At 45.5% G+C, this 18,172-nt stretch overlaps 1 protein-coding gene across 2 annotated transcripts in view; it reads right to left on the minus strand.

Moving 5' to 3' along the window:
* The window catches only part of ZZEF1 (zinc finger ZZ-type and EF-hand domain containing 1), a 1,433,434-nt gene that overhangs the window by 722,786 nt on the left and 692,476 nt on the right, over positions 1-18,172 (minus strand). For both annotated transcript variants that reach the window (XM_085649580.1, XM_085649579.1), the window contains one exon: positions 6,223-6,384. In XM_085649580.1, coding sequence (XP_085505706.1) covers positions 6,223-6,384 — 162 coding nt within the window. The remainder of the gene's footprint in view (positions 1-6,222; positions 6,385-18,172) is intronic.

The following is an 18,172-nucleotide window of genomic DNA, read 5'->3' on the forward strand; positions in this document are numbered from 1 at the left end:
CTCGAATCTGGGGAACTGGGTTCAAGTCTCGGCAATGACACTGAACATCCTGTGATTCTGGGCAAATCAATTAATCTCCCCGTGCCTAACAAAAAATGAATGTGTGTCCTCATTTAACATAACTGGAGCTAAGTAAAGCGCTCTGATACCCGATTCGGGTCAAGTTCGGCCTATATAAAACTCTGCAAAAAAAAAAAAAGAAAGGCATGTCGACCAAGGCCAACTTAACAGCCTAAGAGAATCCGGAGTTACGTAGACAGGTTTGCTGGCGAAGAGCTACCGAAAGGGCCATGGCCAGTCCTACAGAATCTTTAGTATCCATGGCACAACAAATGCGCAATTTAGCGGTATGACAGCCATCCTAGATCAACTGAGTAAGAGTGTCCAGAGAGTCATTAGGGAAGGAGGGGAGAAGGGTTGAGACCGAATCCCACAACACATGAGAACAAGCATTGGTATAGCCAATAGGTCTCACTTTTGGGACCTTAAGTATTTAGTTATGCAGCACAATATCCTTGGTGCAACAACATTAACTGTTGCATGGTTAAACACTTATAAGGCTCCAAAGGCGAGACCTATTGGCTATGTCAATGCTTCAAAATTATAAACTGCCATTTAACTCGAGGGATTCGTTCTGGGTGGAGGGGGTGGGGAGGGGGATCTATGAAAATTTAAGATACAGCCTGTGTGAGACTCACTCTCCGGAAGTGTCAGTGCATTTGGGCAAATGCAAAAAATAACCTGCTCTGCCAGGCACTGTAATATAGAGTTTTAATACAACAGGGTGTGTAATATTGAAACAGAAGCAGTGTCAGTCGCCTACTAAAGAACTTCACAGAACCAAATTGTACTGCAATTGTATACTTCTAGGGTTGCTCCTGGGCCGACACGGATCTGGAAATGTAACCCCGGAGAAACCGGTGTTCACAAATACCCCCTTACCTTGTAACGATAAACAAGAATACACGGTTTTCTTTCAACACACTTGTTTATATATCTTTCAGATGCATGCCCAAGACAAAGAATGGAAGAGAAACAGCAGCAGCAGAACTCGGGGGAAGGCTTCGGGACTGCTTTGCCCACGCAAGGATACCCTCCACCCGAGTCTCTTCCGGACCCTTTCTGGCTGCGTCACATCAAAGGCGCCCCGGCTCCTTCAAGTGGGGTCACCGAGCAGGGGCCAGCACTTGGAGTGCTCACTGGTGACGTGGGCAAGGCCCCTCTTTGCAGAGCGCCAGTATAGTGGAACTGACCAGAGGGCGGTGGCAGCTTCCACTTGAACGCAAAGACGTGTGAAGGAGTGATTGGCACGCTTTGAAGGTCACAGAGCCTCGCTTCGTACCCCGAGGAATGTACCCTAAGCAATACTTTGATGAAGTGACTTGCCAAAGATAGAGAGACCCCTGCATGTGGGACCTGAGAGAACAGCTCCTAATGGCCCGCTACAAAGGTCACAGAGTCACTCCTGAAAAGAAACTGTGTAAATGTTTGTATATAGTATTCAGGGGAGAAGAAACAGCCCAGAGCCACCCGTGAAGGAAAAGCTAATCTTTAAGAGATGGAATTTATAATGCAACCTCCTGCTTTGTCGAAATAATCGGCACTGAGAAAAAAAACTTTTAAACAGCGGACCTTCTTTGCTCACATTCGTTATTACACTTTCCAGATGAAAATGCAATTTTCTAGAAAATGTATATAGTGAAAGTCTTCACGTGGTTAAAGCTGTTCACTGGCTTGTCCATTTCAAAATTTGAATTTGAAAGCGATTGGGAAAATAACTAACCTGGAAAATGTATACATGTTATCATTAAGAAAACTCCGAGCACGGTAGTACAACGTGTTACATGTGGCACCATAAAATATTTAATTATAATCTGGAAATGACAACCACCGGCTCTATTAACATTTATAGACTTATTAGCTGTTTGTATATTTGTAAAGGGATTTGCACTTCGAGTAATAGAGGAATATGGAATTTTAATAAACTTTGCACATTTCGTTATTTGCAATTTGACTTATTTCCTTGACTAGAGAAACACGAAAACATCTCTGAGGAACACGAAGACTGCTCAAAGCTTTCCAACCTAATGTATTTTTATTTATGTTGCATTTTTATGTTCTGGAAAGAATATCTGAGCACTAAACAGCACAGTACCATTGACAGAACATAGAGAAATGACAGGCGAGAAAGTTGTGCGATGCGGTAAACATTAGGGGCACACCCAGGAATAATTAGTATCACATTTAGGAAGCACACAGCAATCACAAGAACTGAGATTTTGGGAAGGGGGTTGGTCTGTGTGAAGTAAAAGGTTGTACAGATAAACGGCAAGTAAGAGGTTTGGTCGAGATTGATAGTTGGTCAATTTGTGTAAAATTACAAGGGACGGCAGGCATCATCAAAGTAGAGCATTGCAAGGGGTTTGATGTGCACACTTTGACTCCAGCTGACGAGAAGTTCAGATATAACAAGCATCGCGGCACCGGCTCTTTACTTTTAACATTAAAAGTAAAGCGCGGGTGCCGCGATTATAGTAAATGAAAAGAAATAGATGTTTTTTTCTATTTCTTTACTTTTGCTATAATCGCGGCACCCGTGCTTTACTTTTAATGTTCAAAGTAAAGCGCGGGTGCCGCGATTATAGCAAAAGTAAAGACATAGATGTTTTTTTCTATTTCTTTACTTTTGCGAAAGTGAAAGTGATTGTAATCGCGAGGGTCAAAAGCCGACATGGCAGGAGCCACAAGACTTGCGGCCGAGTGGTGCTAATGACCCGTGAAAGACAGATGGCGGCTGGCGGCCGGCTGCGCGCGTGCACACTCGCGTGAACTCAAGCGCTAGGCCAGCCTGAAGCACTTTGAAAACTCACCTACTAAATGTCTCGCACAACAGCGCATGTGTGCTGACTCAGCGAGACCTTAAAACGGCCCAAAACGCACGCCGTATTAAGGGACCGGAAAGTGAATCTGGTAGCAGAAAAGAGCTATCGGCCGAAAGCATCCAGACGTTTAGATTCCCTGTCCAGAGGGACATCAGTAACGGTGACTATGTCGGGAGAGGCAGTAGCAGCCTGAACCACAAAGCTTTTCAGAGTAGGTTGACAGAAAAGGCAGAGCGGATCACCAGGGGCAGAATGGTGCCTATGAGCTATTTACCAGTACACGGAGGTCTTTGGATCGGGCTTAGCCCAAATGCCCAACAGAATACTAACAAGCATTGGTATAGCCAATATGTCTCGCCTTTGGGACCTTATAAGTGTTTAGCCATGCAACAGTTGCATAACTAAATACTTATAAGGATCCAAAAGCGAGACCTATTGGCTATGCCAATGCTTGTTTTAACTGCTGCAATCTATTGAAGCCTCACGGAGAACATCAAAGCGGCAGCGAAAGTGAAAGTAATCGCGGTAAAGCGCGACGCGCGCCCGCGCACATGCACTGTAGGTCTAGGCTGGCCTGGTAGCACTTTTTGGAGCCCTCACAAAATGTCTCGCCAGACCAGCGCATGCACTGGGTCAGGCGAGACCTAAAAAGGGTTGCACTGAAGGGAAGCGCAGGCTCACTTCTCAGTCAGCCCGGCTGAAGCACCCCAAGCAGGGGATCAATGGCAACTTGCACAGAAGGAAGCTGCAACCCAAGAACTATATCAACTCTCCGCAAAAGCTGAGATAGCCTCCGAAGCAAGGAGGAGAAAATCGGTCCGAGGATGGAAAAGAATTAAGGTCACTAGCGTCATCAAGGTCAGAAATCCAATGAAAGTCCAGAGGCTCTAACATGTGAGTACGCACACCAGCAAAATACCTGTGTGACTCGAAGAAAAAAGCAAAGGGCTCCTCCGAAAGAGGAGGAAGGTAGCCCGAAGAAGACTTTCACCTACCCCGTTCCGGATGTCGACGGGTGTCAAGAATGCAAGACCCGTCGATTCCGAAGTAAGTGCCAACGGATCTAATATAGGTGTCCCAGGTGGGAACACCTAAAGGCTGTGTACAGGAGCCGAGAAGGTGTTGAACACGGATTCAAAGGGCCTCGCTGACATCAGGGGAGGTCCCTTCAGTAAGGAGTCACACCCCTCCTTGGCGCTGAGAGGCGTGCCAGAGGGAGGCTGAGAGCCAAAATGGCATGAAGGGAGAGACAATAGTCTCTCATCTGAGCCACAATCATCATGGTGTGAGTAAAAAAACAGGAAGGTTTGGAACAGACACTCGCTCCGACTCCAAGACTGGAGGAATAGGAGGCGAATCGGAAACACAATGCGTACGTAATAAAGTTGGGGGATGCTGCGTCGCTGACCACCTATGGAATGGCTTACCAAGTGACAGCGAGAACAAAGGACTTCGGGAGCTGGTCCTCGGAGGAAGAAAAAATACCGCTAAAAGTGTCATGTGGCACTCCTGCAGCACCGACGACTGAATCTGAAGTCACGAGATGCACCGTTTGGAGTCAGGGACCACATGCAAATAGGATGAGGGGTCGACATTCTAGTCCACAGGACCTCGACAATATCCAGTAAAAAAAAATCACAATGTTCCGTCATAGTAGGCCAAAAACAGCCAGAGGTACCGCCCTCCGGATGCCTGTGGAAGTGCGAAAAGGAAGTCAGGGGAGTGCTAATATGGACTTCCACGACGTCCCATCTGGTGGATGTCGGTGCAATGGAGTCTCTCAATATATTCTACCAACGTGCAGAGTTATGCTATAGAAAGATGGTCGGATCCAGTCTGGCGATCGGGGGAAAATTCTAACGTAAGGAATCTGCAGGTAAACATGTCTATCAAATGAATACATCAAAAGGAGATTTCAGAGGGAGGGTCACCACTTTAGCTCTTTCTGGAGGTGAACAGACAGCAGATGCGAAAAACTGATATCAGGGTGTGGAACGAACAACACCATTAGGAAAAAATTATGTCGGTTTGGAGAGCCAGAAGAATACAACTATAAAAGGCCAGCAGTATGAGATGGCATGTAAAAAGAGCAGATATGAACGTGCAAAGATACATCTGCAAAGCTCCTCATTCTCTTCACGGTAGGAATTCACGACCAGTCTAGTGCCATATGAAGTACTGATCTGGCGGATCCTCTGTTTTGGAATCAGAGAGAACTTCTTCAAGCTCAGACAGCACCTAAAAGAATGAAGTTGAGTCGGCATCTTCCAAACTCCCAACACAATCTTGTACTATTCAAGAGGTAGCTGCCTGAGCCACCAAACTTCTTGGCACCAGGTTTTTGAATAGGGCTTCACATGCCAATTCTAATAACTATAGGGTAGTAGCCTTTGCCAAATACTAAACATGTGTATGGTGCATGTCATAAACTGTCTTTACCTTTAATTATTAATTGGTTTCCAGCTCAAAATGGCTGATGATTGACCTGAAAGGGTAACAGTATGACTTTAGCTTGCCTGGAATCAATGGAACCAACAGAAAGGGGAGAAGAAGTCTTTATTCGACAAAGCCTTTTCTATATGGCCAAATACAAATTCCACTCTAGACTCCTCTCTTCTATAAGATTGCTTACTTCTAACCAGTTCTTAATGGTGGAATCAGGTGATGTCACAAGAGTTTTGTCAAAATATCGCAGTCAATAATATCTGACATAAATATGTCCCCTAAATATCTTTTTACAAAAGTATTGTTTCGTTGGGTCCAAATGTTCTATTCTGAACTTTAATGGGGAGATATTTTTGTAAAATATATTGAGGATACAATATTTATGTCAGACGATATTCTGACTACGGTATTCTGCTATCACACATATTTCAGAGGGAACAAGCCAGGGGAGAGGCAAACAGTAGGAAGGAAATATAAACAGTAACAGCTCCTAGAACAACACCTTTTCTCAAAGCCCCCTTTAATATTAACATTTATTTCTCCGAGTTACTCGTGATGTCTGTTAGTCCTTTAAAAGTGATCAAACAGACCTCAACAAAGAGGAAGGAAGGATAGAAGACCGAAGGCACGTTAAAGGGCCACCTGGGCAAACACAAATGCTCTATGCATTTTCTTACTGTAACATTTTCATCACAAAAGAACATTTTGGACTGAATATCAGAGTCATAAATCATTTTCCTTACTTTACATTTCTTTAACTAGTTTACAATATGCAATTTGTTATGATAAAACATATACATATGGAATTTTGAGAACGGAAAGTGGCCCTAAACTCAATGGTGTACATGGAGTCAAAATGTGACTTCAATAACAAATGCATACTTCGTTCACTCACCAGATGACACTGTCATGAGTACTTATGTTTTCTTGCGACATGGTCAAAAGAAGATCTGGCAAATTAATTTTGACAAAGAATGCAAGATCGCTCGGCTCCCAGCTCATATCCAACAGATGGAGCAGAGAGGTCTGTATACAAGACAAGGCAGGAAGCAATGACCTACAGATATGGTGAAAGTTGTAGTTAGGTGTGTACACTATTCTGAAGGTAGGGTTCACAGAAGGGTTACTACAACTAAAGTAAATGAAGCAAAGAAGAGGAAAACAGTAATCAAATTTCTTAACTTGCTAAACAGATATCCTACTTTGTATTTATCTTAGTAGTTTTGTACAAATATACACAAATACACATATATAATAAATGAAGAAAACACATTTATAAGAAAAGTTAAAAAAAAGAAAAAAGGACTTGGAAAAACAAAGTAAGAACTAATTGTCTCTTTCAGATAAATGTGTTCAAGTTCAATGCCCCCAAATGAACATATAATATAAAGTATACATTACAGGTAACACATGCAATATGCTATATTCATTTCTCAGGGTTCTGGTGACGTAAACAAATCACTCGGCTTTCGGCCTTGTGGTTTATGATATCACTAGAGCCCCTTGAGCTATGTATAGTAATTTTTTACCTAACCCACTAGAACAATTGACTGACACTACTGGCGAAACAGGGAAGGCTGTTTTTGGCGTTAGTGGACCTCTCAGCAGCCTTTGACTGCGTAATTCATAGCAAACTCTGGTCAATTTTAGAAGTGATGGGGGTTGACGCAGAGATTATTCATTTTCCTAAGTGTTTTTATACCGATGCTAAGGCCCGTATGCTATGGTATTAATGGTGAGTGCACCACCCCATTTCATATAAAGAGAGGGGTCAGACAAGGTTCTGTTCCGGCCCCTTTTCTATTTAATCTTTATATTAATGGTCTGGGCGATGCACTCCTGAGAGACAATAAAGATTCCCTGCAAGTAGCTGGACGTCCAATCCCAGCTCTCTTATATGCTGATGATGCGGTTTAGATGTCTCTCACACAAGCTGGCCTTCAGAAGGTTTTAAATAGTTTTTCTACCTTCATGTCAGACCTTGGACTAGCTGTCAATACCAAGAATACTTTTATTATGAGGTGCGGTCGCAGCATAAATGAGCGTAAGGATATATTTGTGACAGGGCAGAAGATTGAGGCCACCAATAGATTCTCGTACCTGGGAACTCTCTTTGACCAAAGAGATACCTGGGCACAGGCAGTCTTAGCTAAAAAACCTGCCCTGCAAAGATCCACAAGTGCCCTTATCAACTTTGCTAAAAAATTGGGTAAGAGACCACCAGCTGAATTGCTTAAAATCTATAAAGCAAAGTGCGTCTCCACAGCGATCTATGGGGAGGGGGTCTGGGGCTTCGCTGACACACTGCCTACTCAACGGGTGGAAAACACCTTCTTAAGATATGTCCTATCTGTACCGAACAACATCTCTTCTTCCATCTGCCACGCAGAGCTAGGTCTCCCTTTTATTTCAGACTTAATAAAACTGGAGCCTGTTCTTTTATGGCACAGACTCTGGACTAAGGAAGAGCCTAGGCTAAATCGAGATATTATTATAGACATTCTAAAACTAAAAGGGGTCCTAAAAATTCCTCGGGTAAGGTATGTCAGAAACTTTTTCCAAGATTTAGGTCGTATGGAATATTTTACCAACCCAAGTTTTAATGACATAACAAGTAAGGAATTAAAACGAGAGGGTCTCCGATTACTAGACATTATTAGAGTGTCATCCGAGATCCTAAAACCCACAGTTATGAATAATCAGATGATTTTAACTTCTTTTAATATCCAACCCCACTTAACCTTTGTACCAGGTATTTACGATGGGTTTTTATTGACCAGATTTAGGTTGGTGGTATTTCTCAGACTAGTTACCTTCCCAAAAACGAATGATTGGGCTCTAGAGCTTACGAAGTGCCCTTGTGATAACCAATCAATACAGTCCACAATGCATGTAGTCCTCTTTTGTAAATACTATATTGATATGAGAAAAGTCTGTCTACTTCCCATTTTAAAATAGATGGGGCTTCGAAAATGTCGTCCTGCATTTCTCATTCTACAACTTCTGGACAATGAGCATACTGTTTTTAGAATTGCAACCTTTTTAAAATATGCACTGAATCAAAGGAAACGCATGTTTGTTTAATCATTTTTGAATTGTAATTTGAAATATAAGCAGAATTTTTAAGGTTTATCAACTAGTTCTGCACATTTTTGTGATTTTTATGTGGGAATTGTTATATTATCAATGTGCTTCTATGATTATTTGATATGATAATCGAATAAAGCTTTCCTGATTGACTGATTGATTGATTGACTGACACTTTATGAGTGCATGAACTTGTAACTAATAGCCAAAAAAACATAGATTTTCCGGACCAAAAAAAATCAGACCTTCAGGTTTAGGCAAGTTCCCTGCACCCAGAGGAGATGTTATGAACAAGCAAAAGTTGACAGTGCAGTAGTCATGTTATGCTGATAGGCTATAAACTATGACTGCATAGGTCTACTCAATGTTTAATATGTTTTAAATATAAATCTTCTAAAAAAATATTTTTAAAAAAAGGCTGGCAACTATTGCTGTTCCTTCATCTTGTGACCTACAGACTATAATATTTACATTGTGTTGGGTTTTCACATTATGTTAAAGAACTGTGTAACTTTTTTGCAGTTTTCCTCTTTATTCTCTCTCAAAGAAGATGCTTAATCAAGAGGACATCACATTATTCAAAGGTTTTAATGTAGCAGTCGATGGCTGCTTTCTTCTCAGACCTAGCCTTCATGGAAATAATTTCTTATGGATTTTGATGGTTGAATAACAGCTTGCCACTGAAAGATCATGGCGCCAAGCTTATCAGCAAGAATGAACTATGCAACACAGTGATAATACCCTGATAATATTGAGCCTATTATGTGGTCAGACATTCGCTTTCACTATTTCATCAAGTCTTGCTTGATGATCCTGCAAAACCTTTCTATCGTATCCCAAAGAGATTTTTTGCATCTTCCCAACCCTATCTTCCAACAGCTCAAGTGGCCGCTTTGCACTTACTAAATGAATCTAGAGATGCACAGACTTTGTTTGTGAAAAGAAATATGAAGATGCATCATACTTTTACGGCTCTTGAAGAGTAGAATCTTCCTAAAGGCTCATGCTCGGCGAGACTAATATTTTTTTTAATGCCATGTATGAGATTTTTACTTGAAAGGGGTAGAGAAAATCCCCATAGTACGACTCCACTGAAAAGGACTGTGGTAGGCTGCCGTTTTATCATTTTGGTTAAATTCTGCAGTCACTCCCAGAATCCAGCCCTCAAGCAGACTTTTGGACCAGTCCTTGAGAAGGATGCCACAGTGAAAATTGGAGTACAGTTTATAGAAATTGTCTGACAATTACCAGCATCTTGCTGGCATCTTCTGTTCATGAGATTGACACATGCCTCAATGATTAATTCTTTAAAGAAACCTAGACCTCTCTTTCACTTTTGTAGGCAATGTAATCACAAATTTCTGGTTTGTTTCAACATCAGGGTTTCAAATAACATTAAATCGTCTTTTGAGGCTGCTAGATCTTTCAACGATGAACTGGACTTCAACATCTTTGTGAAAGTTACCAGCAAGTTATTATAAGCCATAACATCCTTCAATGTCTGTAAATCCTCTGACATATGGGGGATTCAACATCAAGGGGTGACTAGAATGTAGGTGAAATATTGATGCTTAATGCACCTACGAGGGGAGTCAGTGTAGGTATCCATATACACTCAAGTGGAGAGAGGCTTTTTGCTATGCTCCATGCTAGCTTAGGACCCAGACTGCAGTCGTAACCGCTTCATACTGACGCCCCAGGATATTGCGGCATAGATTTGCAGATTTTGCGGCACAAAAATAAAACTTTTGTGGCAATATTACAGCACTTTATTTTACTCGCAATCATTCCTTTTCAGCCTTAAATCAATGGAACCTGTTTTACCAGAGTGTTCCATTTTAAAATAGGCATGTTTAAAGTTTCTACAGCTGTACAGAAGCACAGCTTCAACCCTAACCTCGTGGGAGGCGGGCATATTTCTCCCTGGGATGTTCTAGTGCCCATGTATACACCCCTGCCAGGGCACTGCTGCCTCCTGGATCCATGAGGCATGACACCTCTTCCTCATGCATCCTAATGTGCAGGATCGTCGTGGGTGGAGAAATTTGAGGTAATGGAGTACGTTTTTCAACACCGCCGTAGGCGTAAGGTTAATCTTATACAAATAATACGTAGCGATGGTCTGACCAGAAATCACAACTCTGCCCCAGTCATCACAAAGGAATGAAGTTTTGCAGTGATTTCAATGAAAACATCAACATAGGATGGCCACAATTTTCCATAAAGTTCTAGAGGACCCCTGACCAATTCAGAGCACCAACCAGACCCCGGTATGCTGCTGCTGGGTGTCCTCCTTCTGGTCCCACTCGGGCACTCCATATCCATTTAGAGTGCCCGCCGTTCTCACTGAATTGCTGCAGGGAGAGGTTGTAATGATTGGCTCTGAAGACTCCGCTTCGACATGGTCAGGGACGGCAACTGCATATGAGCATCAAAGTAGTGCCACACCACCAGAGTTCCTCTGAAGAATTGTGTGTATATCGCTTCACCATACCCACCTACCCATCATTTACTTCATATGTTTGTAGTAGGCCAGGTTGACTCACTCAACACTTTCCTTCCTGCCCAGACCTCAAGGTTCAATTTACAATAGGAGGAGGTATGGTCTGACCCAGGGTGTGAATTTAAAGTGTGCGTGCAGGTGTGGCTGGTTGGTGGGTAGCTGCACATGCACGCTTTATTGCTGCTTTCTCTACAAGCCAATCTGTTCTCCATTAGAGAGCTGGGGAACGAAGTCCGTAGTACATAGGCCTGTAATTGAGTACAGTGTTACTATGGTAAAACACAAGGATAATAAATCCAGAGGGCTTGCAAGCCCCATTTGTCAGGAGCATGGCCTTGTAATTGGGATTGTCCTTCTGAAAATGCCATTGTGGTTGGTGTCAATGGAAACCACCGGTCAGAAATCACTTCTTCAAGCTGAGATATGATCCTTTTTTGTGACCAGATGGCTTCTCTAGCTCCTGACACTATTTTATTTAGAACTATGCCCCCACACGAGCCCTAGCTAGTCCTCTAAGGAGGGCCTCATTACCTGGAGCAGCATTGCCAACTGGGTGCCCAGCCTCGATTTGTGTTGGTGTACACCCTCAAGATGGCCTCGCTTCCAAAAAGTTGGGAATTGAGAGGCAAAAATATCTGTTATGTTTTCACAACCCTTTGTCAGTATTGTCAAAAAAATATATATATTGGCTCGTATTCTCCAAAATTTGGTGGGTAGTTTTGTTAAAAGCGCAGCCTTTTCACAAACTGCTGATTTGGCAATTTTTGCAAATCGCAAAATCCGGGTCGGTCTATTTATATGTTCTTGTTTTTCCTCCCTACAGATTCCTTCTTTTGTCACTGAGCCCACTAGTGAACATGTGGAAGTAAAACAGAGGAGTACTGTTACTGCATCAGGATGTAATGTTCTTTAACGAAGTGTGCCTTCAATACTTTCCTAAATGTAAGCCCTTTGGGTCAGTACTAATGGATATCAGGATGTCATTCTAAATTGTGGTTGTATAGATAGTGAAGGTCTGCTGCCTTATTTTTTTCTACTTTACACCATGTTACATCCAATCTGGTAGTGTTTTGGCGGAAGGTACATTGAGGGCCACTGGGAATGGTGAAATTGTCAACCAGGTAGGCAGGGGTGCTGGTTGTGATGGTTTTGTAAATGCTACAACTGGTTGTGAAGATGGTGCAGGGCGGCAAGAGGAGCAAGTGGAGATCTATCAAGATGGGGGCGATATGATACATTTCTTCAGGCCATGGATGAGAAATATTACAGCGAGTAGGATACCCTTTGGTTTCTATATCTTTATTAAGTTTACACCATACAACTCAAAAACATCCCCATTGGAGTTCCGTTTACAATTCTGACCCGTGTTCACAGCCACCATTGTAATAATACAGACAATAAGCACAATCTCACAGTCTGTAGATGAGCATCACCCCACGTTTAGCTCTCGATCCCCCAGAAGAATTAGCCGTTTCTCAGATGTCCAACAACCCCCAGCCAGCGCCAAAGCCCATTCCCAACATTACCACTACCTTACAGCCCAGCATGACAACTCTGAATCCTGTTAGGAGCATGGCACCCCAGTGAACGGATCCCCCATGTGAGAATGAGAGAAGATACAAAAGTTAGGTACCTAGGGGGTTTCATGTCATCTTCCGCCTACAGGTTAAACCTAGCCATCCCAAATGGCAAATACCCTTTTCAGAGACCCCACCTCCCCTCCGGTTGCGGGACTCATGCCCGCCCAATCACTGGACCCTTCCACACCATAGGAACAAAGCCCGCCTCAAGAATCATGCAACAGGGGCACATTGAGATTGCGGCAGGATACATGCGTGCTATGCGATGTGGCGTGAGATATGTTTGCTACAAGTAACTAAACTGGGGAAAGCAGGGATTCCTGGAAATCAGTTTCACCTGCTGCAGGGCCTGTGTCCACTGTTTATCTGATCACTGCTGCTGGGCAGCCATCATCCAACGGTCCCGGACCAGAGTGTCTGGTGTCTGGCTATGGGCCAGGAGAGCAAGATAAAATGCCTTCCCGTACCCCATATCAACTCAACAAAAGCAAATTGAGCTCAGCAAAGGAGCACGCTGGGAGCGCAAATGGGAGGGCTGCAAAATAATATACCAGCATTGGTAACATAAGCATTTTTTAGATTACAAGCCAGCCCAGCGGAGAAAGTGGGAGCAAAGTCAAAAATTGTACCAATTTACGCACCGAGCTTAGAGCCTTATACACATTCCTCTCCAACAGATCATTATCAGAATGATAGATTTGTATGCCGAGATATTTGCACGTGCCAAATTGCTACAGGAGCCATGACTGGGTCAGCCCACCCCCACACCACTGTCCTGCTCAGGAATCGGACAGAGGGGGAACAGACAAGACTGACCAATTCACCTTTATACCCAACATCGTCCCAAACTCATCTAGCAGGGGCATAAGCGCCGGAAGCGAATCAACAGCTTCCTGCAAATTAACCAGAGCGTCATAGGCTTACAAGGAGACCACTTGGTGAGCTCCAGACGCCTCAATCCCCCACTGACTCGCCCACTTACACAGCCAGAGGGCAGCTCGGCCTGGTGCCTCGATGGATCTCAAACCTGTTGGATATGAGCTGCCCTGTTTTAACCCTTGCACCCAGTCTTCCATAAAGGGCCCAGATCCAACCCATGTATCCCAGTCCCACTTGCATCTCCTCAAGCGTCGCAAATAAATAGTCCCATCCCAGAGTATCGAAGGCTTTTTTGATGTCAAGTGACACCGCCACAGGCAACCCATCTCCCCCACTCCCCCAAGTAGGCCCTCATCAACCGAAGTAGGCTAAGTATGTTAAGGAAGGTGTTACGGCCAGGGATAAACCAATTCTGATCCACATGGACCAATGTGCTGACCATAGGGAAGAGTTAATTGGCCAGAACCTTCTCCACTATCTTATAGTTTAGGTTCAGCAGCGATAGCGGCATATAGAAACAAACAACTAAAGGGTCCTGGCCCGGTTTGGGAAGCACCACTTTTGAACGTCCCGCAGCATGTCTGCGGGAGCTTCAAAAGTGCTCAACTATAAATTCATTATAGATTGCCAGCAGCTAGAGGGGGAGGGTCCCACTATAAGCTGCATAGTATTCTCCGTTGCCAGACTGCCCTGGGGCCTGGGAGTTGTTCAACAACAGGGTTGCTATGTTAATCCTTTTCTCTTTTTTGGTTGTTTGCAGAATGGAGTGGTTCAACATGATTATGGGAGCTGGGCTGGAGGAGGGTTTACCGGGTGGCTGGTGAGAGATCCACTGTTATTACGGGGCAAACACATAAGGTCATAAGGTTTTTGACCTGGAATATAAGAGGGATGGGGACCATGGCTAAGCGGCACAAGGTCTACTCTTATTTGAAGCGCAGGGATATACATTTTTACTTTTTGAGAGGGGTGTTGATATGGGTAAAGCCCAGTGTCCCATTTGACCTCAGCACTCTATGATAGACAAGGAGGGTAGGTATAAATTCCTGGTGGGTAGGTTGGCAGGACGAGAAATAACACTGGGTAACATTTACGCACCCAATCAGGATCAGGTCACATACTTGGCTTCCCTATCGGCCAAAATTGCTGTGCATATGAATGAGCAGGTTTTACTAGGAGGGGATTTTAATTGCGTAGCAGACATTGCGACTGACCGTTCCCACCCGCTACTCCCGTGGGCGCAGTCTCACCCCTCAGCCGTGGGGTTCTGGGTTGGATTCAACATTGAGGATTAGTTGATATCTGGAGACGACAACACGAGAGAGACAGGAAATACTCTTTTTCACCGATCCACCAGGTGCACACTAGATTGGATACCTTTCTATGTGTGCCGACACTTACAAGCTCCATTACACATACAGAATATTTGGGGCGCACCCTGTCTGATCACAGACCACTATTGTTTTAGCAACCCTTAGGAAGGCGACCCTGACACCATCCTGGAGACTTAACCCGCTGGCATTGGAGGATATCCCATACCGGTCCTCCTTGATGAAGCTTATCGAATCCTACTTCCCTGTGAACGCACATACGGCGTCCTCGACCTTGGTGGAATGGGAGGCCTTCAAGGTGGTGGTGCATGTGCACTGTATAGGACAGTCGATTGGGGCGCAGCGGGAAATACTCAGTGAGATCTTAGAACTAGAGGGGAAACTACGCCGATTGGTCAATGCTCAGGGTGCTGACCCAGCTTCCCTGCTTGAGTTACAGGAGACGAGGGCGACTTACCGGAGGTACTAAATCGACTCCGGTGCCATAGTTTCAGGGGCTACATGGATAGTATGCAGAGGGAGGGGGGGCGGCCGGAAGGCTCCTGGCATGGTGGATTCATCCGGAAACCCGTGGGTCATCTGTCAACCAGCTGCAACAGGAAACGGGTGAGCTCCTTTATAGTCCAGATGATATTAATAGCGTTAACACAGTTACTATGTTTCTAGATTCTTGTTCACAGCTAGCATCTATCGTGCCGGAGGTTAGCTCGGTGGTGGGAAGCTGTGGGGTTTTACTGTGTGAGTGCCCTTGTGTGTTACATACTCTGTTTTAAAGCCTGCACGATAGAAACGCGACCTCGCAATTTTAACTGTGACTGTTGTTAATTTTTAAAAAGTAAAAAGAAATAAATCGAGCTTTGCACAACTGCTTACTTACTTACTGACTCCGATTTAGGGGGCCAGCATCTGACAGTCCCTCCCTGGTCCACCACAGCGATTAGCGGGCTGTTTGAGTGGTGGGAGGCGTGACTGGAGATACTCACTTCCTGCATGCCTACTCCACCGCCATTTTGAGTGAGGTGACGGTCTAGGCTACAGGAATACTTAGAACCAGCCCATTGTAAAGGGGCCAATGGCGCGGAAGCGCAGTTGATTCTTGTTCACAGCTAGCATCTATCGTGCTGAAGGTTAGTTCGGTGGTGGGAAGCTGTGGGGTTTTACTGTGTGAGTGCCCTCGTGTGTTACATACTGTGTTTTAAAGCCTGCATGATAGAAACGCGACCTCGCAATTTTAACTGCGACTGTTCATTTTTAAAAAGAATAAAAACACGCTTTGCACAACTGCTTACTTACTTACTGACTCCGATTTATGGGGCCAGCATCTGACAGTCCCTCCCCGGTCCACCGCAGCCATTAGCGGTCTGTTTGAGTGGAGGGAGGCGTGACTGGAGATACTTACTTCCTGCATGCCTACTCCGCTGCCATTTTGAGTAAGGTGACTGTCTAGGCTACAGGAAAACTTAGAACCAGCCCAGTGAAAAGGGGCCAATGGCGCGGAAGCACAGCGGATGAGAGCAGCAAGCACGCCAAAAGCGCGCCAAAGGCAAGCCCGTCTGCACCCGTCCGCGCCAGTTCGTCACCAGACACGCTGCCCCTTTCACTAAAGATGGGCTGACCTACACCAGGAACGATCTGTTAGCTATCAGAAATGGAGTAAGCAACTGCAGGCAGTCTTGTGGGGACACCACTGAGGGCCCTTTCTGCTGTTTGCAGTGTGGCTTCAGGGATGCTCCGACGCTGACACCACGCGGCCACCGCCCACGGTCCTAGAAGGTTATTAGGATCTTTAATCTTAACTGTCGCTCATTAGCTAAACATCACGCTGATATTTACGACCTCCCAGAGGACACCTCCCCTGACGTCCTCTTTCTTACCGAGACGTGGCTCTCGGATGACATGACTGCTGAACCAGGCCTGGCGCTCCCTGTAGGTTATAGCATCCTCACTCTCAACAGGGCGGCTAGAGGCAGGGGCATCGCGGTCATTTTTAAATCCGGTTACCCCTGCACCTTCACTAGGCAGACTGTACCCAGATGCGAATGCGCCCATTTCAAGGTCACATTAAGTCCATACTATGTCAGGGAGGGAGACCGAGAGGGAGGGAGACCGAGAGGGAGGGAGACCGAGAGGGAGGGAGACCGAGAGGGAGGGAGACCGAGAGGGACGGAGACCGAGAGGGAGGGAGACCGAGAGGGAGGGAGACCGAGAGGGACGGAGACCGAGAGGGACGGAGACCGAGAGGGACGGAGACCGAGAGGGACGGAGACCGAGAGGGACGGAGACCGAGAGGGAGGGAGACCGAGAGGGAGGGAGACCGAGAGGGAGGGAGACCGAGAGGGAGGGAGACCGAGAGGGAGGGAGACCGAGAGGGAGGGAGACCGAGAGGGAGGGAGACCGAGAGGGAGGGAGACCGAGAGGGAGGGAGACCGAGAGGGAGGGAGACAGAGGGACGGAGACAGAGAGGGTGACTGACAGAGGGAGGAGAGCGACAGAGGGAAGAGAGCGACAGAGAGTGAGGGAGGCAGACAGAGTGAGGGAGACAGACAGAGTGAGGGAGACAGACAGAGAGAGAGGGAGAGAGAGATAGAGAGAGGGAGGGAGACAGAGCAAGAGGGGGAGGGAGACACAGAGAGAGACAGAGAGAGGGAGGGAGACAGGCAGACAGGGACAGACAGAGACAGATAGAGACAGGGGCAGATAGATAGAGGCAGAGACGGACAGAGACAGAGAGACGGAGAGGGAGACAGAGGGACGGAGACAGCGACATACAGGGACCCCCCCCCCAACCCCTCTTAAGTGGTTAGGGCTCGCTTGCTACGCTCGCTCGCTACACTGCCTTACTGTGTCCCAAAATTATGCATCTCCAAAAGGTGTCTCACCATCATGAAAAGTTTGGATGCTGTGATCTAGACAAACACGACGACCCTGATGTGGCTAATTTTGCAGATGACATGGCAGCCTGCCAGCAGGTACAACTGGTGTCAAGCCCAACACACACGGCTGGCCACCTGTTGGACCCAGTTTTCACGAATATACCTTCTCTGACAGTTCACGCCCCCATCCCTATGGAATGGTCTGACCACTACTTGGTCCCCATGTCACTACAAGATATTACTCCTTTACGGTGCGAGGATCAGACGTCCTTGCTCAAACGCCCTTGGCACAAACTGAACTGGGGTTTATTCCATGCCCGCCTGTCCACTACGTGCCCTAGTCTGCCTAAGGACCCTAATGAGGCATACAGGGCTTTTTCAGACTAGATCAGCCAGCCACTAGATAGTCTTATCCCTGAGAAATGGTCACTGAACCGCAAATCCAGAACCAGACCATGGTATAAAGGCGACCTAGCCGACTTGCGCAAGGGCTGCAAAAGGCTAGACGTATATGGAGAAGGGACTGCAATACCGCCGCGAAGGAAATCTATCGGGCGGCAATTAAAAGGTACCATAAGGCCATTCAATTGGC

The sequence above is a fragment of the Triturus cristatus genome, chromosome 3_2 (genome assembly GCF_964204655.1).
Source record: "Triturus cristatus chromosome 3_2, aTriCri1.1, whole genome shotgun sequence".
Classification (NCBI taxonomy): domain Eukaryota; kingdom Metazoa; phylum Chordata; class Amphibia; order Caudata; family Salamandridae; genus Triturus; species Triturus cristatus.